The following is a 27,380-nucleotide window of genomic DNA, read 5'->3' as shown; positions in this document are numbered from 1 at the left end:
ACAATGAAAGTTCACTTTCAACTCCTAGACTAGCCGACAATCTGATGGCTACCCTGTGATCACTTCTGCTTCTTTTGTTTGCTTGATCCCTGACCCATGTAAGAGGCAGGTGACCTCACCCCCTAGTCTAACATGGATAAACCATAATTGTCCAAAGTCTGAGTAAACACATAATTATCAGATTGGTTTATGGTTATTATTTTGGGTGTGGACATGGGACCATATCCTGACCAACAGACCCGGAAGGGAAGTGTACTGGGTGCTTCTAGAAAATGTTTCCTCTGTAATGAAGAGTAACAGGAGAGAGAAATATAGTCTTCTTCACAGGACCTTGTGTCTGTATGTGGCTGCTAAAGTAACTGCACCTATTGTCTGACCATGAGCACAGACACTCTCAACATGCTGAAGGCAGCAGGGCACAAAAATGGAAAACATCAAGACTCTTGGTAAAGATGGTGCATTCCTGCATCAACTAATCCTGTGACCAACTCACCTCTGGACTTTCCATTTAATCAGAGGATAAACACAGAATGTCTTAGCCACTTTAGCTAGGTATTCTGTTACTTGCAGTCAAAGTTATCCTGGTTAACAGAATACCCCACGTTGAAGTGGGTGTGGGAAACCAGGGACTCAGTCGTGGATGGTAGAATTATAATTTAAGACATCTTCTTTGGGGGATAATTTGGCAATATCAAAGACAATTAAAATGTTTTATCAAACAACCGAATCCAAAAATGGGCAGAAGACCTAAACAAGCAATTCTCCAAGGAAGACATACAAATGATCAATAGGCACATGAAAAAATGCTCTATATCACTCATCATCAGGGAAATGCAAATCAAAACTACAATGAGGTATCACCTCACACCAGTCAGAATGGCCATCATTCAAAAGTCCACAAATGACAAATGCTGGAGAGGCTGTGGAGAAAAGGGAACCCTCCTACACTGCTGGTGGGAATACAGTATGGTGCAGCCACTGTGGAAAACAGTTTGGAGATTCCTCAAAAGACTAGGAATATAGACTTACCATATGACCCAGGAATCCCAGTCCTGGGCATATATCCAGAGGAAATCCTACTTCAAAATGACACCGGCACCCCAATGCTCATAGCAGCACTATTTACAATAGCCAAGACATGGAAACAGTCTAAATGTCCATCAACAGATGACTAGATAAAGAAGAAGTGGTATATTTATACAATGGAATACTATTCAGCCATAAAAACCGACAACATAATGCCATTTGCAGCAACATGGATGTTCCTGGAGAATGTCATTCTAAGTGAAGTAAGCCAGAAAGAGGAAGAAAAATACCATATGAGATTGCTCATACGTGGAATCTAAAAAAAAACAAACAAAAAAACAAAGAAACATAAATACAAAACAGAAACAGACTCGTAGACATAGAATACAAACTTGTGGTTGCCAGGGGGACAGGGGGTGGGAAGGGACAGACTGGGATTTCAAAATGTAGAACAGATAAACAAGATTGTACTGTGTAGCACAGGGAAGTATATACAGGATTTTGTGGTGGCTCACAGTGAAAGAGAATGTGACAATGAATGTATGTACGTTTATGTATAACTGAAAAATTGTGCTCTACACTGGAATTTGACACAACGTTGTAAAATGACTATAACTCAATTTTTAAAAAGTTTAAATAAAACAAATAAATACATGCCAATGTCATCAAGACATAAAAAAAAAAGACAATTAAAATGTTTTAAATGACGGAGCAATTCCAGCTCTAGGAATTTACTCTACTGTTATGCTTACATCTGGGCACAAAGATAAATGCACAGGATGTTCACTGAAGCTATGGGTGAAATAGAAAAAGAATAAAAACAATCTAAATTTTATCAGTAGCAGAAAAGGCTAAGTAAATTACTTTTTATATGAAATAATATGTAGCCCTTAGAAAGATTGATGGATGGATTAAAAGACAATCTATACATTGTATTGTTTTTAAAAAGCTATACAGAATGTATACAAGGTGTATAGCATGCTATGCTTGGATTATGCTTATATGCATAAACTATTTCTAGAAGGATAAAGAAACTACTAACCATAACTCTATAAGGAGGGGAGCTAAGTTACTAACTAGAAGGGAGACTTACTTTCACTGTTTACTTATACCTTTAAAATATGTGCAACCAGTTTGCATGATCTACTATGACTAAAAATTTGTTTTAATTAATGAATAAAAGGTCCTTGAAAGGCATATCCTTTTTGTGGGAGATGCCTTGGTTAAAAAAAAAAAAGACTATGCAACAGCAAAGGAAACCAAAAACAAAACCAAAAGATAACCAAAAGGAATAGGAGAAAATATTTGCAAACAATGTGACTGAAAAGGGCTTAATTTCCAAAACAAACAGCCAGCTCATGCAGCTCAGTATCAAAAAAAAAAACCAAACAATAAAAAAATGGACAGAAGGCCTAAATAGACATTTCTCCAAAGACATACAGATGGCCAACAGCACATGAAAAAATGTTCAGCATTGCTAATTATTAGAGAAATGCAAATCAAGACTACATGTACCCTGGTCCTCACAGCAGTTATGGAAATAACCTAAATGTCTACCGACAGATGAATGGATAAAGAAGATGTGGTATAGTTATACAACAGAATATTGCTCAGCCCTAAAAAGAATGAAACAATGCCATGTGCAGCAACATGGATGGACCTAGAGATTTTCATACTAAGTGAAGTCAGAAAGAGGACAGACATCTCTTACATGTAGAATCAAAAAAAAAAAAAAAGATACAAATGAACTTATTTACAAAACAGAAACAAAGGCACAGACATAGAAAACAAACTTATGGTTACCAAAGGGGAAAGGTGAGGAGGGATAAATTAGGAATTTGGGATTAGCAGATACACACTACCATACATAAAACAGATAAACAAGGTCCTATTGTATAGCACAGGGAGCTATATTCAATATCTTGTAATAAATTATAATGGAAAAAAATCTGAAAAGAACATACATATATAATGGAATCACTTTTTAAACACCAGAAACTAACATAATTAATAACATTGTAAATTAAGTATATGTCAATTGAGATTTTTTAAAGAAAGACTGCAAAACACAGTAAGGCCACGATCCAGCCCGGTGTTGCCAAGTTGAAGCCTGTGGAAGTTGAGCCGTGGGGCGTGAATGTGGGCCGCTCAGTCCTGCAGCCTCCTCCTGTGGGTGTGTAGAGGGGGCTGTGTTGGTGCCGGGTACGCAAGTATAGGAAGAACAGTTTGTGATGGAATAAGACACATTCTTGCTGGTCTGGCAGGTCCAGAGCTCAACAACTGCAGCAAACTCAGAGCAGAGGGGAAAATGTCTCTGTGTCTCATGCTCGCTTGAAGTATATAGGATACTTGGAAATTGGGAGCTAGTGAGACAGGAAGGGGGCAGGGCACAGCCATTCAAGGAATGCTACAGCAATTAACATCAAAATGGTGAAAGATTCAACCCCCAGTAGGCCTTGAGGCTCAAGATGATGGGAGATTTAACTTCTAACAGATCTTGAGCTTCATTATACGCCCATTGTAATGTATAAGCACGGTGAATAACATGCCCACAGGCACCATGGCAGTCCCAAAGCTGGCCACAAAAGGTCAGAGTGGGAAATGGCCAACTTCCTGGGAATCCCAGCCCCTTCCCCAGGCTGCTTAGACTGGTCCTTCCACTTATTAGCACATGAAGCCACCAAGCCCATAAAAACTGGCAGCACAGTGCCTCACGGGCGCTGCCCCCCTCTCTCTCTCCCCGTTCTGAGATGGCCCACACTCTGTCTATGGAGTGTGTACCTACTTTCAATCTGAGCACACAACCCCCACACCTCGTGGCCTTTCTCTTGCCTTTCAACGTATCTCTCTGAATAAATCTACCTTTACTCAACTGTGGCTCACTCTTGAATTCTTTCCTGTACGAAGCTAGGGACCCACACTTGGCTGGGCACGTCCCAGGGGCTCAACGGAAGCCTGGGTCACAGCCCTCCTCATGCCCCACATCTGTTTTCCTGCATCACTAGGAAATGCAGAGCCCCAGAATGGTCTATGGAATGAGCAGAAATTCATTCCCATTCTGATAAGGCTATTTACATCCTTTGTGGTCTTAGGCCCATATACATTCATTTTTCCTAAAAGCAGTTTTCCTGATGATAATTACGCATGCTTAACCTACATAAACCTAAACAAAACAGACATGTATAAAGTGAAAAGCAAAAGTCCCTCGTAGGTCTCCTTATTTTTCCCCTCTGCCTCTTGTCCTACCTTCACAATCAATTTTGTGGCTTGACCCTTATTTTCTTCCAAATTTTAATGAATGTATAAATCCACATAATCAGTCAACAGTAATGGGATCCTACTGTATGTTACATTTTCACCCTGTGTAATACAGGCCAGGAGTCAGCAAACTTTTTCTATAGAAGGTAAGACAGTAAATACTTTAGACTTGACATGCCACGTAGTCTGACACAATTACTTATCTTTACAGCAGGAAATCAGCTTAAAGATGATGCATCATGAAAGGGCATAACTATGGTTCAATAAAACTTTATTTACAAATTGGCATCAGGCCACATTTGGCCTATGAGATGTAATTTGCCAACCCCTGATATACATACATCTACTTCATCCTTTGTCTTGAGTGTCTAGTACTCCACTGAATGGATGAATAATTTCATTTCACTCATCTCTCATTGATCGATACCTACAATTTTCTGTGTTAGCAGCCCTCTTTAACCAAGCACTACTTAACTAGCTGGGTCAGCTGCTGCTCCCTCTCCACCCACTGTGAACATGCCCACTACTATACATGGTGCACTGACATTTTACACCTTGTGGGGTGCTCCTTACTCCACCTGTCTCCTTGTATTTTGCCAGCTGAGCTTACCAGCAGTCCCCAGCTGGCTGAAAACATTTGTTCTTGTAGGATGCCATGCAGTTAAACTGTATGTGAACCAAAGAAATAGATGTCTAAGAGGTTACTGATTTGACAAAAACAAAGTTGATTATTTTTAGAAAGATCTAATTAAGGTAAATGGCTTTTTGAAAATCTGTCAAATGAGGTATGAGCGAGATAACTGCAAGAGACTGAAACCCAAGGAACAGGAGGTGGACAATGAGCAAGGAGACCCCTACTTTAGCTCTCTGGAAAGAACAGGCCAGGCCACCAGGTGTGTCTGGGTGCAAGCGCAGTCCTGCTTCCTCCACAATTTTTCTGAGGCTGGACTGGGCAGGGGCACTGCCTTCAGCCTGACGATACCCTACGGTCCCACCTCACCCAGTCATTCCTTCAAGGTCTCAAGGGACCGTTTAACTCCAATTTTTAGCCTACAGTTTCAGACTCTCTGAATGTGAAAGGTTAGTAAGCGTGAGATTCCATCTCTCCTCTCAAAGGCTGGGTCCATTAACATTTAAAATAGTCCTGAGCCCATATTTACATTTGGTATCATTCATGCTTTATTTCCTTGGCACACTGTCTATTCTGTTCCCCCCAGTTTTTCTCCCACGCAGAATCTATCTTATCTGACGTTGCAAAGCAGTTAACATTGATTCTAGTGAATGGTCTGCTTTGATTTTCGCTATGGGGAGATTTTTGCACAAATTCACACGTATTGTTTTCCCAACAGAAAAACGTTCCACTTTCATTGTGCTGAGGATGCCAAGCCTGCTATTTTGTAACTCGCTGTCTCATCTCTTTTATTTGCTTTCTCTGTCACTGTCGATCTCTTCCTAATACTTCATCCTTTATGCAGACTCCTTTCTTGGAGCCAAATTTGGCAGTGGAGTTTGCCTAACTAATGGGGACCATATGCTCTGCAATTACATTCCCCAACGACGTTCAGATTTGTTAGCAAATATTGGAGAAGGCAGGGTGAGAAACTGGAGTGCAAAGACTGTCAGGCATTGGCACATTCTGACAGGTGAACCTGCTTTTGCTGACCCGTGGGAACGAGTTCTGGTTTGGCCTGGTAGAGGCTTATGTAGAACAGGAATTTGTTTCTCAAAGTATCAGTCAATGGTAGATTTCTCTTGAAATGACTAAGTGCTTCTCTTATGCCCTCCCTATGGTAGTGTTCACCCTGATAGGTTAATTTTTAATACGTGACTATTAACCTGTTTATTTGTTGTTTCTACCCCTCCCGAGGTTGGAGACTGGGGTCCTGATGCAACTCACTATTGTAGCCCCAGCTCCCAGTGGAGGAATCTGAACCTCATAGTAAATATGTGGTTGATGAACAATCTCTAGAAGACATTAAATGCCAATCATCATACACAGTACCTACAGATACACTGGATGGCTTTTCTCCACTCTCCAGTTCCTTCCCTTCCTCTGGGCTACACCAGCCTTAACTCTGGGAGTCCAGCCTCCCTAAAAGAGTTCAGACTCAGGATTCTGAAGATGATTTAAATCAGGGAGCTGAAACCACAGCACTAATTCTTAAGAGTTTTGTTTGTTTGTTTTTTTGCCTTGAGATGCAGTTTTATCTATTGTTCTGTGGAGGTGAGTGTGGGGCGGGGGGACTCAAGACTTCTGAAGGTTGTCCTGGGTTTCAATAAGCTAAATGCAAGGGAAAAGAACACTGCTTCACCATGTAGAGGTCAGGAAAGGGAAACTAGCTTCTGTGCAGGTGGCTGAGGAGAGAAACAGTCTAGCTTCCCAGGGGCCCACGGAAAGGCTGCCAATTTCTTTAGCCACCTGCCTGAGGGAGGTGTCTGCAGGAACATGTGGGCCCTCCGGCCGGGGTATGACCCCGGAGGGATTCCCGGGCACCACATCTAGTGACAGCGCCTCTTCCTCTCCCCCACTACCCACCGTAGTCTTGGGCTGGCCCCTGCTGACCATCTCCCTGGAGGTGGAAGGCTCTGCACTCAAAGCTGCAAGGGCAATGTAAGGGCTCTCCCATGGCTCCCATACGTCCGCGGTTTTGCCATCATCAGAGGGAACCCCAGCAGCCTGACAGGAACCCGGGCACTCCACCACCAACCCCCCCCAACCCCCCCAACCCCCCACGGACACGTGGGTGCTCCAGAGACACAAGGAACACTCGCTGCTTTAGAACACAAATACATAAATTTTTAATCTGCGAAAAATACAAAATGAAACCATGTACAAGTTATGTACAAACCCTTTTTTTTTTAAACAAGACAAGAGAGTTATCACTGGTTGATACAGATGACAGAGTTGGGTAGATCATTTCAAAGCACCAGCATTTTAGTCTCTCCTCCAATCCGTTTAGGTCATATAATTAATCATCATCATCCGCAAAATGCCAACAATCAAACATTTGAAAGACAGATGAATAAGCCACGCTCTTTTTCCTTAATGAACACGTGGGCCTGACCTCTGTGTCAGCATCCTTTTTTTTTCCCTTTGCCCCCTGAAGACACGTGGAGTGCAGGTTTTTGTGTTAAGTGGGAGGTTTCTTTTCAGCATCTGGGTGGTGGGATGTGGGCCAGAAATTTTAGGCAGGATGTGACTGTGCCACCTGGGAATGGAACTTTTTAAATTAGGATTTCCAGGCAGATCTTGGTTTATGTTTGAAATGTTGCAGTTCTGGTCAGATGTATCTCTGGCTGTGCTCAGCGGAAGGAAGGGAGGGGAGAAGGCCACTTTGGGGCTGTGGGGGCTGTGATTTAGTTTGACAGTGGGGCTTCGTCAGCCTTGTTGGCAGGGCTCCCCTTACATACTGGCTGCCTTCTCACGCTGACCTTCAATCCTATGGCGGGGGAACCCTGGTTTGCTCGGGCAGGAGTGTGGCAGTGCCGTGTATACATTTTCATCTAAGAATTCAGAAAGTGGGCCCCGGAATGCTTCCTACGACAGGCACACAGGAGAGTTTTGCTGTCACTTCTGCCCCTGTTCTGCTGAATAGCAAGGTGGAGGAGGAGAAACAGAAGTCCTCAACGGGATAAATGGACCAAAGGAAACCTTTTTACATTTAAAATCGACCTAGAAATGAAGGCTGGTTTTCTTTTCACCAAGCCAAAAACGCTCTCATGCTGCCTGTCCAGAAAAGTCACCAAAGCAAAGGGATTGTCGCATTTGTTTTAAGAGCGCCGAAACCAAGCAGTCCTCAAAGGTTAACAGACCAAAGGACACCTTTTTAAATTTAAAGTCGACCTAGAAATGAAGGTTGGTTTTCACCAAGCCAAAAACCCTCTCTCATCCTGCCTGTCCAGAAAAGCCACCAAAACAAAGAGACTGTCGCGTTTAAGAGCACCCAAACCAAAGCGTGTGTGGGGATAAGGAAGGAGTGACGCGAATGGGGAGGTAAAAGAAAAGGCACACCTCCAGACCCCTCTCTTTTGAGTTCTTCTCCAGGAAGAGTGCCAGCGACCTACCAGAGCTGTTTAACCTCCACTGCTTGCAGCATCCAAAGTAACCCGGAGTCACAAACCCATCACCTACCCAGAGCCAGGCTCTCCGGACAAGCTCTGGGCATGAAGACAAACAAGCCAAGTCTCTTTTACTTCTGAGTCACCAGCTCCAATACCCTTCGTTTCCAACCTCATAGATGCCCCAGCCTCTCTTAAACTAAGGCTCCCTCTCCAGCTTCCCGCGCCCCAGATTCCGAAGGAGCCCACCGCTCCCTTCCCAGCAGCGTCGACTTAACGTTGTTCCTTTTAGCCCTTAAAAACATGGCTGCAGCCCTCTAACACTCTTCTGCCGTCAAACAGTCCTCCACACCTACCTTTCCTCCTCTGGAGAACTCAGCCTCGCTGCCAGCACTGCGCGCACCGCTGCGACTCCGACCTCCACACCCGCGGCGCCCGCCGCGCCGCCGCCTCCGTGGCCGCCATCGCCGCGCGCTCTGCGCAGCCGCACATCCCAGAATCCTCTGCCCGCGGGCTCTGCCCCTGCGGACGACTCTCAGCTGCTTCCACTTTGAATGAATTAGTGCAACAGTTCTCAGCTGCCGCCGCTCACTGACAGCTGCCCCCACTCTTCCCTATCCCTCCACGAGCTTCTTCCCTCGGGGTCCAGATTAAGTGCTCTTTACACAGAGAACCTTCTCCAGCCATTGCCCCAACACCCAGCGCACAAACCAGCCCCTACAACTCCGGCTAAGCCTCTGTAACTGTTAGGATTTGCAACCCATGTTTGAGGAAGGTATACGTACTCACATGCTGAGTTTTCGACTTGGAGTGGGCACGACTGACTGAGATCTCCGTGCTGCTGAGATGTGCGGCTTTGCATATATTCTCCTGATGACTTCTGAGGAGAACTGACATCTCAAAACGTTTAACCCAAAAAATGCACAGATACCAGTGTTCATCACTCCTTGTTGAAAACTTTTTGTGGCTGTCCGTGACTTTCTAAATCAAGCCGCAACCTCTTAGCTTGGCTCTTAAGACAACTGACTTTCTAGCCCCTTCTCCGAAGTCTCATCTTTGTTTCCCTCCTCTCCCCTAGACGAACTTGTCACCCTAGACAAAATGATCTATGTGTTGAAATCGTGTTCCTACCAATGGTCATGGCCCATTAAGCCTCCTCTCCCTTGAAAACCCTCGTATTCCACACTTCTCCATTTATTTCCTATAGAAATACCTCAAAAGCCCACCAAGCATTATATTCCTTTGCATTCCTCTCAGTCTAGTATAGTTCAGTGCAGTCCCTTTCTCCTTTCCAACCCAAAGCACCGACTTTCGATATCACATAAATGCCTGGCTGATGGCACCTTAAAATGCTGTTTAATCCAAAAGTTTGTTCTTTCTTCCTTGATATATACCCTGAGTTTGGCCTGTCTTTAGATGTAGAAGTATCCAGCCCATTTTCATGCTAAAAGAGGAGGGTGGCAAAAAGGAAAGTTTGGTCCAGTTCCTCTAATACAGAATTCCTCCTCAGTCTAACCACGTGGGGCTGTGACAGCGTGGTGTCTTCAGCAGCTGGGAAGTTCCTTGGAAAATAAAATGACGGCTAAAAGTATTCTCTGAATGGTCTTATCCTGTGGCAATTTTGAAAATATTAACAACTGGCCTTGCATGGGCAACAACCAATCAGAACAGATTTCACTTAAACAATCAAAAAGGCCACACTAGTACAAACTGGAAATCCTTTCTAATTTCTGCTTTCTCATAAATAAATTCAAAGGGCCACATTATGTCCTCAAAGAATCATGGGATTTAAATCTTAAATCAGCTCAACTAGATAGAAAAAAAAAAAAAATACCCTTGGGGTACATGAGGTGAGTGGAGGAGGGGCAGAAAGGTAATTTTCCAGGTAAGTTGCACGTGAATTCTCAGTTCCTTCTGCTCTCTACGGCAGACGAGTCAAGCTCTAATTAGTGAAGACCCTTCCAAGGATCACAGCAGTTGGTGATTTTACCACCATTCCGCAAGTAGTAAATAGGAACAGACTAGGAATTAGGCTACAGGGTCAGAAGGGAAAGTGGACAGATTCTGCCCTGGAACTCCATGTCTAGTCTGAATGGACTTGTTTAATCTCCTGTAAGTAAGGTAACTCATGTCCCAGTCAACTGGTTTGATATTCTTTTTTCTCTGTCTTTCTACCTTTCTTTTTGTCCCTCCCTTCCTTTTTCTTTCCACTGAGATTCTCTTTGAGGGGATAAAAAAATGTTAGATCAAAATTAGACTTACAAATATAAGTACCAAAGAAATAGTTGGTATACCAATGAAGAGAAAAGAAGAATCAAATAAGTAGAGGACAGGAAATGAAGTGATAATTAAGACTGATAACTTCCTAGAGCCCAGATCCACAGGTGGAAATAAAAATGAGGAAAACTACAGGAATCCAGGAATGTTGTGAGCCTCTAACAACACATTGGAAATTGGAGACATGGGTAGGAGATGAAGGGATTGATGGGGACTGAGCCTTGAACCAATTAAAAAAGTCAGGCAGGGATGAGATTGAGAAGAAACCCTTGGGAACACACAGAAAAAAAAACTCATCGATAAGATTCAGGTGAATTTGATTTTTGAAATTTGCATTTTGAACCTAAGGAGACTCCACAACATAAAGCAGAGGAATGAACCTAACTACTGTATGTCCAGAGCATGAGGCATTACCCTCAGGAGTACTGCTTGGTTGATGCAGCAAGAAGCACGTTATTCTGATGCAGGACAAGATTGTCTCCAGGGCTCAGCATGTTCCCAGGCTCCCACTTTTAACTCCGATCACATCCTCTCCCATCTGAAAGGACCTTAGAGTCATCTAGATGAATCATGCTCATTTACAAATGTCACTGAGACTCAGAGAGTTTAAAGAACATTTTCAAAGTGTATAGCTAGTTACTTGCAGATGTAGCTTGCAAACCCTCATACTAAACCATAAGTAGGAAGGTTGGACTCTTTCCATTTGTGATGTGAAGCTAGCCCCCAATTTTCTTGTGCTTTCTCACTTTCCCCCTTTCCAACCCTAGCCAAACAGTTCTAATCCCCTGTTTATTTAAAGTCCTCCATCAAATTTTGTACAAAGTACATCATAAGATGCCCCAGGCTTTGGAAGGAAAGAGCTTCTGGGTGTTTCCTAACATGCCTGAGTCACAACCACTTTTATTTAAGGTGTTTTATCTTGGTTCAAGTGGATGTTTTAAAATAAAAATTGCTCAGATGAAAGTCAAAGTTTACTTAATGAGAAAGATGGTGATGGAGATGGGGCTTTTACAAGTAGGTGCTTTCTGCTCTTTAAATAGCCTATTGGTGAGTCCGATTCTCAAAGCACCCAAGAGTTACTCATTTGGGAGAATAGCTTTTCTGAAATCCTCAACTGGGATGGGACATCAGAGCCTTATAGCACAGACTGTACCAATGAAGACCATCATTGGTCTGTACTAAACGTAGCCGAAAAGATGGGTCTGTCAGAGTGGGGTTGGGTGAGGACTCTCTCAGGGCCAGAGAACTCAACAAATAGAAACAAATTAGGAAGCTCTGGCATTCCCTTAAGCCCTTCAGTGATCTTATAATCTTGCTTCTGTTTTCATTTCCTTTTCAATCTACTGGGTACCAGTTTTTGCCAAAGGAGCCACCAACCAGTCATTTTGCACACTTTAAAGAAAAAAAAAAAGCCTGATTTTGTTTTCTGGCCCCAAACAATTCATTATTGCAGAGGCAACACAGTATGACCTTGTTCTACCTTAGAGGAAAATGGATTCCTGCCTATTGGTTTTTTGAGGGAAGCCTTTGTTGTAGGAAAGGATCTTAGCCATTGTGGTTTAAAAAAACAAAGGTTAGATTCAGATCTCTAGCTGTGATGGGCATGGAGTTTGTACGTCTGTTTCCAAACTGCCTGAGTAGGGAGAGGTGCCAAAGAGAGCACAGCGGGCATGGGATACTGTGGCCTAACTTCCTCTGATGGAAGATGGTTTAGGTGGTGGCCACCACTGCCTGCCAGAGGAGACCAAATAGTTATGACAAATTCAAAAATGGTTATCAAGTTATCAACCCCACTAGGGTTCATGAAGGAAAGAAGAGCGTGGACTGAGGTACTAAGAATGTATGAAGATGACCCCAATGCAAAATCATTACGCAGAAGAAGGCCTAACTTTCAGGAAAGTTGTAAAATCTTAGCAAGGGATTCGCCCCGCAAACCCATTTTACTCCTGTTGTTAACCAAGAAATGTTGATAAGCCTGAATATAGACTGCTGACGTCATTTTAGTCTGCCAAGTAGAGTCATGATTGGTTATAAGTAGTTTTTAAACAATCCAATTGGACATACATTATATTCACAATACTTTTATAGAACTAATTCTACAAAATGTGACGACAGGATAACCATGGTCTGACAAGTCACTTCAGGACGGCGCCTACAAGGTGGAAACACGACTACATTGGCTCTGCGGGGACTGGACAGAGGTGGAAGCTCATTTTGCCTACGCTGGTCATTGGAGTACTTGGTGGACGTATGTTTTCACGGTGATCTCATTGCTTGGCTCTGATCTGATTTGCACTAGCCTACTAGGTACCACAGCGTCATGGCCCAATGGAATAGATATCATGACACTTGGGGAGAGATTTTGGTTCGTTTGGTTTCTTCAAGTGTCCACAGTTTACATTTTTAAGAAAATGAAAATCATTAACACATCCATGCTTCTCCAGAGACCCTGACGATTCTCTCAGTGATGGGTAATTTTGAAGCTGAAAGTCATTTGGACCAGAACAGTTGCTGGGACGATGTTACACTGAGCATGCAAGCAACAGCCGAGCTTGGAGGCATCAGAATTGTATCTGATGGCTAGAAAAATCTTTCTGACCACAGTTTGAAGTGGTGGATACATTTGATTTCACTGCTGGTAATTTTCAAAGGCCTTTTCTAACAATCTGTATTAAAAGCATTCATTGCTGTCCTTTGGTGGTTATTATTTTTTTATGTTGCTGTAACAAGTTGTGTGTTTTGTCCCAGCAACTAAAGGAAAGCCTGCAAAATTAAGATCTGGGCAAAAGTCGTCTCCTCGATCAAAGAAAGTCTCTGGCTTTTACACAAAAACTCAGTGAATAGAACGAATGTGTTAGCATATGCTGTCATTAAGGAAAACTATTCATTGGTGTTTACAAGCCTTCAGGCTAAAAGCCCTGAACTTGGGGAGTGGGAAGAGAGTCCATCAGACCTTTCCAAAGTTGAAATGACTTGCTTGGTTGGTTTGGAGATATGAAATGAGAAGCGTGACAGCATGTAGGAGTCCCCACCATTTGAACAACAAACAGAGAAATGCCTTGTGTGCATCAGGTCCTCAACTTCCACATCCCAGGCACACTCACAACCTTCCTGGTATTGTTAGCTGGCAGGGTACACCTGATCTGACAATTGTTGAAAAGCTGCAAGAAGGTCTTCCCTTTAAACATACGAACAAAGGGATAAGAAATACAGGATGAAAACTAAAACTACAAAAATATGACTTTCAACTGTGAAAATAAATAAGTTTCCATTTATTAAGAGCTGGTGTCAATGCAGCCAAAATACACACCCATCCAGGAGATTCACCTGCCCCCCTTTTGTCTTCTTTTTTTGAATTTACTAAAATACATGTTTACATCATTGGACCATTTTAAAATTGTTGTAATAATCCATTTCCCTTAATTACAGTTAATCGTGGTGGTGACCATCATTCTCCTCAAAGAAAAAAAAGAGAAAGAAGAGAAATATGCCTTAAGGAGTCTGGCCACTTGTTCATTTTGATTTTGCATTGTTCGATATAGGGAAGATATCTGACAATGAAAAAAAAAAAGGAAAAATATATTTTCTTTCTAATAAATAAAAATAATTTAAAATGCTAGAGGCTATACATGACTATTGTATTATGCTCATTTATAAATGAAATCATTCTCTTTTCCAAAATACATGGAAGCAATATTCAAGGCAGACAAAGAGAAAGATCTGTCTATTTTTCTTGCAATTCTTGCTTCTCCTAACATTTCCACCAGTGATTCAGCATGTAAGAGGAAGAAAAGTCACGTCACCATTTATGAAGTTTGTCAGGCTTTAAAAAAATAGTTCTGGTCTCCTGGGAGTCAACATTCATCTTCAACTTCTCTGATTGGTGGAATCAAGCTGCTTGTGGATTTATATTGGTTGATCTGGTTAGCCATGTGGGTACTCATGGGCTTGATTTGAATGTTTCTGGGATAGGCATTATCCGGTTCATCTGTAAACCATTTCTTTTCTGCTAAAGGGCAAAACGGATAGAGAACAAGAAGGAGAAATGAGAAGCTTAATTAGTCCTAGGGTACAGACTTTGGAAAGTTCATTGAAAAATGCAAAAAGGGAACCGAGAGAAGCTGACAGTGAGTAATTGCTAAGAGAGACAGTGCAGGGTAGGGAGAACCCCCGAACCTGAAACATACCTCTGCTGCCTGTAGCAAGTGATGAACCAACGGGCTATTGGGACTTGGAGGCACCAGGGGTGGACTTCTGGGAATAAAGAGGGTACGGAAGAGAAACTCTGGCAGTGTTCTCTGGGGTTCCTTTGGTGGCCTGAAAAGCTTTGGAGGCAAGGAGATGACGAATGTGACAACTATTGGGTATGAACATTGCACCTAAAGAAAGATGCGTGCATCCACTAATTTGAGTGGAAGATGAGGAATGTTGTCCCTGCCGCAGGCTGAGTGATCTAGACTCTCACGTGGGACCTCCTTCTCCAAGCCTTGGCTTGGCTTCGCTTGTAACAAGAAAATCTTCTGATTTCTTTGTGGCCAGTTTTGGAGATCTTAAAAAAAGCCCACAGATTTTTGCTGGCCAGTGAGGGTGAAAATTAGAATAGCAGCTAATGTTTAAAGAGGATTTTGAGATGGCTTTTATTTCAAGAACGAAAACTGTCGGTCTAAAGTTAGGAAAAGAATTCCTAGTGGCACTATCTTAACCGACAATAATAACCCAAGCTGTCAACAAGAGGGCTTGGCAAAGTCTGGGCACTTCATCTCCACCCTAAACCCGGAAATGGCTGCGAGAGACTGCTGAGTCAGGACATTCAGAGGCCGGGGCGAGGACGAAAGTGGCCTAGCGCCGTCCTAGCAGTTTAGCGCTATTTCACAAGACTCAGCCCTCATCCCCGCCTCTTTCTAGGATTGAAATTTTCTGGGAAATCAGCCATGTGGATAGATAAGAAGGGACGGGGGCAAAGAGCGCATTCTAACTTGGGAATCATATGTCTGATTTTCGTGGCTTCGGAAAAGTCAAGAACAAGGGAAAAGCCTTTCAAGCTCACCCACTGCTAGAGAGACAATGGCCTCTCTGGCCGCCTTTTTTGCCTACCAGGACAAGTCATAACTGCCTGGTCTGTGGACCTGGACTGGTATGTTGGCAGAAATTGCTCCCCTGGCTTGATCTTGATTTTGTGTGTGTGTGTGTGTGTGTGTGTGTGTGTCCTTATTTGGCTAATGATTTATTGACGTGACCTCTATGATCGGCTCATGACCACTCTGCTTGTTTCTCCTTGATCCATAGTTTTTCTTACTGGTGTCCAGTGCCCTGAGCCCCCAGTACAGACACTGAGCTGGAGCTGGGATGAGCCTGGGTGAAAGCTCACTCACTTCCCTTTGTTCAGCAGCTCAGTTTACCCCCTGAGGAAACTTCCTGCCTCTTGGATCAGTTTCCATCCCCCGCTCTCCTGCACTGGCTCTCTCACCTATTATAATTAAGTTCACTTTGATTTGAACAGATTGGACGATAGGAATTCATAATGCTACATCCTCACAGTGAAGCTAACTGATTAAGTGCTTTAAATTATTCCCCCTGACAGAATGATAAAGTTACAATCTGTTCTGAGATGATCTACAGCTTGCCAGACTCCTACAGCTTCTTTCTACATTCATTTATCTTTTTGTCAAGCAGAGTTTTTTTTTTTCTCTTAAGCTTCAATTCCATAGATCTTTTAAAGTCATCAGCACATCTGAATTATTAATGAGGCTTTAGAGGCAAGATTCCTGATGGGCTGGTTAAAAAAGGTTGTATAGAAATCTGGGACTGTGTACACATCAAAATAATTTCAGCTCCATTTAAAAAACCATTTAGTTCAAGTGTGACATAGATGAACCATTATGCATTTGTGGAAACCAATTTTTTTTTTGTGATCTACGATTAAGCTAACCTTTCAGAGAGAAGTAAAGTGTGATGGTTATCATGTTTTAAAAGCATTGCCAGGCCACCGAAACAATTTCAAACTATGACTTTTCCCAATGGTTTATGTGTAAAGATGATTTTCAGAAGGGCTGAGCCCAGTGTCTGTGCTGTTTGCCTGAGCTGCCCTTGGTTTTGGCCGTGCCGTTCGGTGGACAGATTTTGCAAAGGGATTTAGTGCTAGGCTGGACACGCCAGGTTGGAAGGGAGAGTGAACTCTGCTGATGGCAATGAGGAGGTCTTTTGGGTGAAAGACCTAAGACAGCTGCAATTTGCTGTAATTTTTACAACTGCTGCGGAGAATAATTGTTCAGAATTTAGTCTTTACAGTTCAATTCAAAGTTGGCATTTTGACCTTTCACAGCAGAGAGAATATCAATTTCCTTCTGCTGTCTGTAAGAAAGAGAGCATTATTTCCCCATTTAAGCTTCTTTCTCTAAGCAGAGTCGTCCCTGTGTTTGGCTGTTCAGCTTCAACACAAGAAGGAGCTGTATTAACACGTAGCCTGCTGATGACTTGAAGTTTTCATTATGTCCAAGAAACAGGCTTTTTAATTCAGGTGCCTGGCAAGATATACATCTACGTGTTGTTGGAGATTTGGTTACACAGGCTATTGAAGAAGTGGAAATATATGCATGCTCTTGAGCATTTTACTAAACTGGGGGCAAAGGTATTTTATGAAGAGTTTCTCCCGAAGGGCTTCAAAGGAACCACACTTTAATGAGTGCCAGTCATTCTGCGCCAATGGAGAGAGCTTTGCTATGACAGCGACACTTTGGTTTATCAAATCTTGCCTTCCAAAGAAGGAATTGCCCTACTGGGTACCCACAAAATTGGCCATAAGGAAGAATACTCAAGGAAAGAAGTCACATGAGTGCTGAAGTGGTCCAGGGTAGAGCCAAATCCCTAAGTTGATCTCTGCTCCCTGCCTCATCCCATGAGCCAGAAAGATTTCTGGGGGCTTTGTTTTCATCCCTAAGATGAGAAGGGCAATAGATCCAGCTTTGAAAGCATCCTCACTGCCAAAGAAAAATAAGTCCACTTGTTAATAAGCTTCTTGAAGAGGTGATGCATGATGTCATCACCATGAGTGAATGTGTGACCTGCCTGAGGTTAGGGGAGGAGTGGCATTTCACAGGCTGTGGCAGGTGGGCTGGTAGAACAAGATAAAACCCAGGAAATAACTGTGGGGAGATGCTGGCAAAAGAAGGGCCACTGCCACTGGGAGATGTCACCTACCAAGACCAGCCCTGCCACGAACTATCCACTGTGACCAGGGAGATGGCATGGGGTGGTGGGTTAAGGGCCAACGAATCTGGCTCTCTCACATGCTGGCTGCATGGCTCTAAGCAGGCTGTTGCATAATTTATCTTAGCTTCACTTTCTCTTCTGTAAAGTAGGGCAAATGACAGGACCTTCCTAATGTTGTCTGGATGAAAGGGGCTGGTGCCCATGAAGCACTTACTCACATACATGGGGAGTCAATGTGAGCTGTTAAGATTATCAGTATTATTAGTAATTTTAGGGGGCATTATGGCATAGTGGCAAAGTTCATCGACTTTAGTTTTAAATTCCACTCTGTCACTTCCTGGCTGGGTGACTTTGAACAAATCTGTCCTTTGGATTCTGCATCTTTCAAATGGAAAATGCTAACAGCATCTACATCTGAGGTTATGCTGAAACTTGAACGAGTTAACATATGTAAAGTGCTCAGAAGAGTGTCTGGCCCAGGGCAAGCACTGGGTGTTTGTTATCTTTTAGTATAAGGTTAGCATTAACATGAGTTCTCTCTGTACTAAAGGATAACCTAAGGGTAGGTGACAACTTTTGCTGTGATTGCAAATGAACTGGGTGTGGAGAACTGAATTGTGTAACTAGGGTGCTGGCCGGAAGAGCAGGGGCTGTGGCAGCACAGATGACAGAGAAGGGTTTGGTTGGGTAACCTTCCTTAGGGAGGTGAAGCGAGGAAGGAGTGACACACTTCAATGGGACTTCTTTCTTTAAAATAGTGGCTTTCAATTTGACAGGTGCCCTACTCCACCTGCAGGCCATCTGCACTGTCCATGGCTACTTTCATCACTGAAATTAAAGGGGCTAGAATGAGGGTCAGGACTTCCTCCAGGCCCCTCCTCCAGGCTCAGAGGGCCTGAGGACCCAGAAGCACAGCAGCAGGCTGGACTGGGAAAACAGAGCCTCTGCTGGCTCTGTGGGTTGCCAGTGCCATGGGATTTAGCCTCCTCACTTAACTGCTCCCCAGAGAAGAAAGCATGAAAGGGGAGACCTGCACCACAAGCTGAGGTTTAGAGAGAGAGGGCTTGGAGGGAAAAGATTCCATCTGGATAGAGGTAACAGTTAAGAACAGGAGGAGCTAACCAGGAGCCCAAGCCTTCAAAGCTAACGCTGCTACCTCTCACATCTCACACTTCTGAGAGCTGGTCTGGCCTTCGCCCTCTGCCCAGCAGACTCCAAGGCCCCAGTGGACCCTCCCCCCCCCCCCCCCACTGCCTCCTTCCCTCTCCATGGCTATGTCATAGAAATGAAAATTGCACCAGAACCATTATAAAAACTGTCTTGCTTCTTTACAATCGTCTAATACAACTCCATTTGCCCCTTTTTAACTGTAAGTCTGATGCTACCATTCTCCTGGCAGAGCACCTGCCCCCTGCCTGCCCTCTTCTGTGGCCCTCAATCCAGTTGGTACCCCGAGGGCGGACTTTTCACTCCTCCCTTTCAGATGGCAGGGGATAACCGCTCTCACCTCCCTCTGCGATGAATGTACACCTTCCCGCCGGGAGAGCGTCTCCCAGGTTAGTGATGGGTGCCCACAGCTACCTCTTCATCACATTATGACAAAGCAGGGATGGGCTGAAAGAAGCTGATTGAGACACTGATTTGTTTTTTACCCTGTCTTGACTTCTGCGGGCCCTGAAGTTTCTGCACTCTCCTTTTTCTCCTTCAGGAGCTTGTTGCTACAGGAACCTGGTAGGTTGATTTAATTGTCTCTGTTGGGACAGACACCTTTCGGCTTTTCCCATGCTGAAGAAGAAGAGCCAGTCAAAAGGTTTTTCTGGTCATCTGGGATGTTGACGATGCTGGCAGGAGGCACAATCTCTCCACTCACTGAACGAACAGGGCTGTTTTCCTTTCTCAGAAGCTGTGTACTCAGCTCGACAAAGTGCCAACAGCATGACAGCATCGTCAAGCACCTACAGGGCATTCCTTGAATTTTTAAAGATAAGTCAAGGAGGGGAAGATAGTTTATCACATGATTAAAGGTATATAACAATGTTTAAAGTCAACTGATTTCAAAAATATTATTGAGCACCTAGTGCAAATAAGATTCTGAGTCATAACATAATAAATTCTATTAATGCTCAAACAGAATTTGAAACCTCTCCTAATAGTGGTAGATATCTAAATATAATGGTATGACTTTTTCTTTATCCCTTTGGACTGACTTCCAGAAGGACCCTGGATAGCAGTTATTAGGGATGTTGATTTCATGATTGTCTGAGTGTTGAGGCTGAGGGTTTCACTGGGCCTCCTGGTCTACTCACTTACTTAAGTTTCACCCCTTTCAAAGCCTAAAACAAATTAAATTGAATGGCTTACAAATTGCTTCTCTGTGAGAATGGTGCAGATACTTGAGTTTCTAGCTGTTGTTCTTTTTAAGTGCACATACTTTCTCGTCAAATAACTCTTTCACTTTCCACCCTGACCTACTCAGGCTTTTGTTTTTGTTCTTGTTTTTCTTCAGGTGGGGAGAGGGGAGAGGAAAGACATAATTTGAAACCTTGCATACCTCCTTCCTAAGAGAACCTGAAAGAGGAATGAGAAGTTTGGGGTCACAAGGAAAACAGTGGAAGAGATTATTCATTCACATGAGGAAAGTGTAACATAGGAGTTTGGGATCACACAAAAAAAATCGAAGTAATAATGACACCTTTTCCATCATTGACTATGTCATTAACCAATCAACTCTCAATTGCGTGCCTGAAGTCCAGGGAACATCCCCAAATTTCATCTCTAGTCACAGTGTTTCCACTCCATTCCCATCACAAGATCATCTCATCAGAGCTGCTAACAGATTTTATATAGAACGCATTTGGGATCAACTTATCTCTATCTGCCCAATCTCTGGTTGGGATTTCAGAAATGTCTGAAAAGGCAGGCGGCAGAAGAGACCTGGGTAAGATAAAGACTGAATCATCAGCACCCCCACCGCCGATAACTGAGGGTGGGCTATTGAGTTGACACATACAGCTGAACCGTTTTAATTTTGGGGGGGGGGGGTTAGTCCTGATCAAACATAAAGGAGACTAGTGCTTTTTGTGATTAATAACCTTCCTGGCTTAAATCGAAAGGAAGATCAACTATTAACCAGGAAGTGGGTTTGCCGAATGGAATAGCTACAAATGTTTTCCAGAAAAGTTTATCACCTGGCATCATCACTTGATTTAGTAGGTCTTGCCAAGGTAAACCCAGAGATGTGGACAGACTGATGGGGGACTGGGCTGGGGTGGTGGTAATGGGGAGGCGGGGTTGGGGGGGGAGTGGAGGAAAGCTGGGTTTCTTGATGGGAAAATGCTTGTGGACTTGGAGCAAGGTACCAAGGTGGGCAGGGAGGCCACGTGCAGATTGAAAGGCAAGCCAGATGGAGAGAAGTTCCCCCCAAATCACCCAACCCCAAACCCAAGAACACCAAAACAAACTCTAAGTTGTCTAGCGGTAGCAGCAGTTACAGCCTCATGGCGCTGAGCAATTTAGAAAGTGGAGGAAGGAGAAGGAAGGGAAGAGAAAGGGAGATGGGGAGGAGGGGGAGAAAAAAAGCAAAACAAAAATAAATAAAACCACAAACAGAACAATATAAATCAAAATAAACAAACCAATAACAGAATAAAATTTGTAACTCCTTTTTTTTTTTTAATTTCACAAAAGTTTTCACAAGGACAACGTTAGAGAAGAAAACCGCCAGCAGTGGCTAGGTCATGCAGAACCGTTAATTGTCATACCTTGGCCCATTCTATTCATCCTTGTTGCACTTTAGAGAGAGAAGTAAGCTATGTGAGTTTTACAATGCTTTTCAACTGTCATTATTTCCTGTCGAGCACTTTAACTGGCACATTCTTAAAGTTATAAATTTTCTGAGGGCCTCACTTGATAACCTCCTTTGCAAAGAATGCATGAAGGGCTCTTCATGATCAAAACTAGGGGATATGTGTGTGTGCATATATATATATATACATATATAGGTATATATGTGTATATATATAGTTATATATAAAAAGGTAGTTATACGGAATATATAAATCAATATATATAGGGACAAAAAATAATTTTGAAAAAAATCTTCCACTCCTAGGGCTTTTTCATAGACATGTATACAATTATGCCCCACCCCCCATACTGATTTGAACACTGTACTGCCCTGTCTTTGGTGTGGGGACGGAGGTTCTGACTGAGCCTCACCATTTTGTCAGTAAAAGTGCTTGTCAATTCACACAGCAAGCAAATCTCCAAAGCTATCATGCTTGGGGGAGGTGGGGGACGGGGATCCAAAATCTAAACCCAAAACATTCACCATAAAAACACCTTTTTAGAGATGGTACAGCTGCGACATCTGTCTCCTCCCCTCCACCCCCTATTCTCTTCGATGGAATTTTGTCTGCAAGGAAACATCTCACATACATAGCTAGCAGCCCCGGGGCTAGTCCATCCATACAGGAATTTGGTTATGGTGGAGCTGGCTGATTTTGGAGAACTACTGCACTGCCTAAAGCATGATTTATTTGCATGCATAAAACATCTGACAACTGTATATTGAAAAAAAGGGTATTCGTCTACCTTTCCGCTCATGCTTACTAACTTAAAAAAAAGGAAGAAAGAAAGAAAACAAAAGAAAAAAAAATTATACCAAAATGTGTTTGGCTCACTGTCACACTCTTTTCCTTCCCTCCCACTTCATGACAAGGGGTCATTCTCTATGACTGTCATTCACCTGCCTAAGTGAATTGGCTACGGCTCAGAAATTGACGATGAGTTTTCCCCACCAGCTTTCTGCTTTGGGACAGCCAGCCTCCCGCAGCTGTGCCGACAGTTGAAGGCGGTAGCTGGCTTTTGTCTTTATTGAGTCACCTGTGGCTTGATCCTCCTACATCCTGATTTATTCAGCAGGTCGGCTCCTGGACCACTGGGTGATCTTCCTCTCTCTCTACCACGGCCCCAGCCCTCATTCCTCCCTGGCATCGGGACCCTAACTAATCAAACAAAGGGGAGTAGAAAGGTCCCCTGAGAATGCATGGAAAAATACTTGCTCTTTCCTGAGCATTATTTATTCTGTACATAAGGTAAGTAATTCACCTTTTAAAAGATGTAAAAGTCCCAGGAAGGCAGTTTTTAATGACTTACATCTGATATTTATGATACATATGGCTTTTCATCCCAAATGTCAAAAGTGAGAGAAAAAAATAGTTATTCACATGGCAGCATAAGGAGACAGAATAACAATTTAATATGCAATCAAAGCTCTTTTCCCTTTACTTAAATGACTTAGAATTGGCTACATCCACAAATGGAATACTATTCTTTCCTCCACAGTAAGGACAGAAGTGTTCATAGGAACTCCCGGAGGAAGCGAGCTCTGGGACAAAAGGCCTTGGAAAGTAACTAAAAAAATCTCTGATGTTCTCTTATAACAAGCAAGTGCTTAGTCTTCATCTACACAAATGGCAAAAGCCTGTCAAATGCTTCACGATAGATATTCGGCCAGAGAGTGGAAACAACCAATATGTTTTCATTGCTTTTGGGTAGCTCGTTTCAAATAAATGTGTGTCTATATTACTGCATGTGTATTAAAAACAAACAAACAAAAGGAAGAAAGAAAGGAAAACAACAACAAAATCAAAACCCAAAGCACCCTGATGATCCTGATAAATCAGAATAGACTTTTCCTCTACATTAACTAAACTAGCTTTGCATAACCGACGTGGATCACAAGCGCTTCCTTCTAATCTGTGAACTCGTTCCTGCAGTGAGCTATTTATGTCTGGAGCATGCCTTTGGGTTATTTTTCCCCTAGAATCATAAATAACTTTTGGTCCGTCTGCTTATTTGCTGTTGTGCTCAAGGGTTTTATGGTGGTGAAATAAAAATGACAACCACATGCACACTATCATACATATGCAAATATGTGTAAAAAAAAAGGGGGGGGGAGACTACAGGGGAAAACGGGAAAGTTACTGTTGGAAACACCCACTGGGGAAATGAGTGGCAGATACAGTTTCACACACGGAGGCAGTGGATACACATATCAGAGCCGCTCTTCCTGCACGTACTTCTGTTTGTCTCGGGACTCCCGGGACTTGGGCCGGTTCTGTCGGTTTGCAGTGGATGGGATGGAGTGAACGGAGGAGCTCTTCTTGCTGGAGGACTGGGACGAGTGGGAGGAATGGGAGAGGCTGGCCCGGGACTGGCCGGCGTTGTGGTCAAACTGCATTAAGCAGAAGATCAGGTCCGTCGGCACGAGCTCAAACTCATACGGGGGGTTGGTGATGACATACCTGGATGGGGAGAGCAAAGAGGTCACAGGATGAGGAGAACTCGGCGAAGATTTCACCTCTCTGAAGCAAACCAGGTGTACCAGAGGATCTGGAAGATGGACTTCCAGCTGGTCCAAGGCCTTAAACATCATCTTCCAAGTGGAACCAGATCTTCCTTTATTTAGCTGGACAGAGGAAGCCAGCCATGAACCCTGGCAGAGATGCTGAATTAGTGCCAGTCACGGGAGAACCAAATGGTACTTCCTATGGTCTATGCACCCCTTCAATACGATGTCAAGTTCACTTCTGAACCTGAGTAGCCTGAGGGCACGCAGCTTTCACGGACTGCACTGTGCCTCTCATTGCAGTATGTTCCCACAATCCCAGACACCCATCACATGATCTTCGTTAACCACCGTCTAGCAAAATCAGAGTCCTTCCTCTCTTCTTACCTTTGGTGGAGGTTTTCACTAAATGGAAGAATATAAAACACCTTCCTGCCTGTGTGTCCCTCAGGCTTTAGCTATTCTCCCTAATTTAATCAGGTTTCCTTTGGTTAACACCAGATGTAACTAAAAATCACTTTGTTTCATTTATTGTTGTGGATTTCAAAAGTGTGGTCCTCAGGCAGGGTGTATCAGCATCATCTGGGAACATTTAAAAATGCAAATCCTTAAGTAAGACCCGTCCCCCCCACCCCAGACCTACTGAGTCAGACACTCTGGGTGTGGGATCCAGAAATGTGTGTTTTAACCAGTTTTGCAGAAGATTCTTATGTTCACCTACCTTTGAGAAGCCACGATCTACAGCAATTACACTCAACTCTGGCTCCAAACTGTAATCTCTGGGCATTAAAACCACATATCTTTATCCCATATCATTTAAGTCAAACTAATCAGAGTACTTCTAAAAAGCAGCCCTGGTAACACTAATATGCAAGCAGGTCTGAGAAACACTCATCTCTATGGCATTGTTTCCTGTGGTGTATCATGGAAACACACTGATTTTTGCAATTCTAGGATGTATGTTTAATTTTAGGCTGCGAAAAATTTACTCGAATACATATTAGAAAAATATAGCTAGCACACATGAACCATTATTTTTTTCTGCTCAAGGTAATAGCATACAGTTTTCTTTAAAATAAATAGATGAGAGTAAAAGAAGTGAGTCAATTGAAAAATATATTAAGTAAAAATATAGGTGTCTAAAATACCGTATGATATCACTTATATGTGGAATCTAAAAAATACAACAAACGAGTGAATATAACAGAAAAGCAGCAGACTCACAGGTACAGAGAACAAACTAGTGGTTACAGCCGGGGAGGGGGCAATTTGAGGGTGGAGGAGGGAGGGACAAACCACTGGATTGCAAGATAGGTTTCAAGGATGTATTGTACAACACAAGGAATACAGCCAATATATTGTAATAACTATAAGTGGAAAGTAACCTTTAAAATTGTATAAAAATAATAATAATTTAAAAATAAAAATGGAGAAAAATACACAGCTGTCTAAGATACAGCAAAGGAACCATTTATCTTAAACACTAAGAATATGAAATATTTACATATTAGGTACCAAGAGAATTATCCCAGTAGTAGGAGTTTGGAGGACAGATGTAACTAGGTGATGGAACTATCCTATAAAACTCGAATTTCTTCCCATGATGTCTTTACATCTGCTATTAGTAATTAAAGAAAATAGCCTCCCGTAACCACCAAACTCCGTGTTGGATTTAATATGGGCAGGATAGTTTGCATGCTGAGAGCAGGTATGTAGACCTTTGCCCTCATTGTGGGGGACGGGAGAGGGCATGTATGCCTCCGCCCTGGGGATGGGGGGGCCAAGTGGAAACACACTCACCTCTTCGTGCACTGGCTGGGGGTGCTGAGGTGAGCATCTCTCAGCCGGTAAATTCCAAAACAAAGCATATTATACGTTTTCAGAGCTTTGCAGAACAGATCACCATAACAACCACCATCCTGGGAGACAACAAAAGAACGCAGAGAAAAATCATTTTTATTTGCCTGAAAGTTGAATTCCCGGGGTGGGGAAAGGGCCTTTTCATGAAAGTTCATTCTGGCATCTCTTGGGTTGGAGGGTCTGTGCCGAGGGGCTGTGGCTGAAGAAGTGAGTGGCGTTTACTGACTACACGCCGATACTGGTGATTTTGGGGGATCAAGTAATGATGCGTTTTCCTCTGGTTCTCTCTAGTTTTCCATCTGCAGCAATGAGAGCTCTAAGGAGACGGTGCCTCTCCCTCACTTTAAGTGATGGTGTAAGCTTGAAGGTCTCAGATGTCTGTGCAGCTGAGGAGAAGAAACTGGCTCTGCAAAATGGTGATTCTGTTCAGCCCCAGCTCAGCTGTAATCACTGCGATCTGACCGTGTCGTCAAAACTGCTCGAGTGATAATTAAAATCACCGCCAGGAGAAAAGACCCCACCAGGTACTATGGTGACAGACTCTTTCAGGTATGGGCTGTGTGAAAAGCACAATTTACAGACCTCAGAGATGCAAGGGTGGACGAGCATGTGTTTCCCTGGGAGCTGGAGGTCTCCAGGCTGAATAACTGGCATTCACAGTTCTAAATCAGTTCACAATCGCCTTCCAAGGGTCTGGGGCCTGAGGCGGAATGTGAAAGCAAACTCATGCACTTGGAAGCTCTGGCTTCCTGCAGCCAGGAGGCTTCAGGTAGGCATCATTACAGGAAGATCCCTGAAGGCTGCCTTCACTGGGAATAAAGTGACTGCATCTGTCCTTCCTGTTCCTGAAATTTCCATGTGGGCATCACATTAGAGAACAAAAACGGAGACAAGTCTCACCATTGTTTACAGTCTTTATCCTTTTAAAATGTATCAGTAAGTAAATGATAGATAAAAAGAACGACTAGCTACAGAGATAGACTTCTAAAAAAGCCCAGATTACAAGGATCCATGCCTACAATCAAACTAAAAGAGAGTGCAAGTTGGCATCAGGGTTTCAGAAGAAATGGAGAAAATGACCCTTCCCTTGGCTCCTTTTCCAATACTGGGACTTTCTGGGTGGCACCGTTGTTTGTACAATGGATTTATTGGTTCCCAAGACTGGTGGCTCTACCCCTTGAATGCATCTGTGGAGCTGGGCTGGGAATAAGTGTCAAGACCAAATACTTCTGCCAGAGTGCCTGAACCAGGCTGGTGCATGGAACCCAAAGGGAGGCACGGGTCACTTCTGCAGCAGGGAGAGCATAGGGGAGAGTCGTGGGTCCAGCCTCAGAATCAG

At 43.3% G+C, this 27,380-nt stretch overlaps 1 protein-coding gene and 1 long non-coding RNA gene across 9 annotated transcripts in view; both read right to left on the bottom strand.

Annotated features, from left to right (window-relative positions):
* Positions 1 to 10,949, bottom strand: part of LOC116282343 (uncharacterized) — a 91,622-nt gene extending 80,673 nt beyond the window's left edge. The window contains exon 1 of the long non-coding RNA XR_012077356.1: positions 8,700 to 10,949. This is a non-coding gene — a long non-coding RNA (uncharacterized lncRNA). The remainder of the gene's footprint in view (positions 1 to 8,699) is intronic.
* A 2,276-nt stretch (positions 10,950 to 13,225) lies between these two features.
* The window catches only part of KCNMA1 (potassium calcium-activated channel subfamily M alpha 1), a 708,582-nt gene continuing 694,427 nt past the window's right edge, over positions 13,226 to 27,380 (bottom strand). For 2 of the 8 annotated variants that reach the window (XM_072971250.1, XM_072971249.1), the window contains 4 exons: positions 25,982 to 26,100; positions 23,913 to 24,137; positions 21,591 to 21,619; positions 13,226 to 14,626 (listed from right to left, as the gene is read on the bottom strand). In XM_072971250.1, the coding sequence (XP_072827351.1) occupies positions 14,475 to 14,626; positions 21,591 to 21,619; positions 23,913 to 24,137; positions 25,982 to 26,100 (525 nt within the window). In that variant the 3' untranslated portion in view covers positions 13,226 to 14,474. Of the gene's footprint in view, positions 14,630 to 21,478; positions 24,138 to 25,981; positions 26,101 to 27,380 lie in introns of those variants that run through there. The other 6 variants (XM_072971247.1, XM_072971240.1, XM_072971239.1 and 3 more) reach the window with 4 other exon arrangements.

The sequence above is a fragment of the Vicugna pacos genome, chromosome 11 (genome assembly GCF_048564905.1).
Source record: "Vicugna pacos chromosome 11, VicPac4, whole genome shotgun sequence".
Taxonomy (NCBI): domain Eukaryota; kingdom Metazoa; phylum Chordata; class Mammalia; order Artiodactyla; family Camelidae; genus Vicugna; species Vicugna pacos.
Note: the sequence above shows the minus strand (reverse complement) of the source record. Positions and strands in the feature narration are given on the sequence as shown.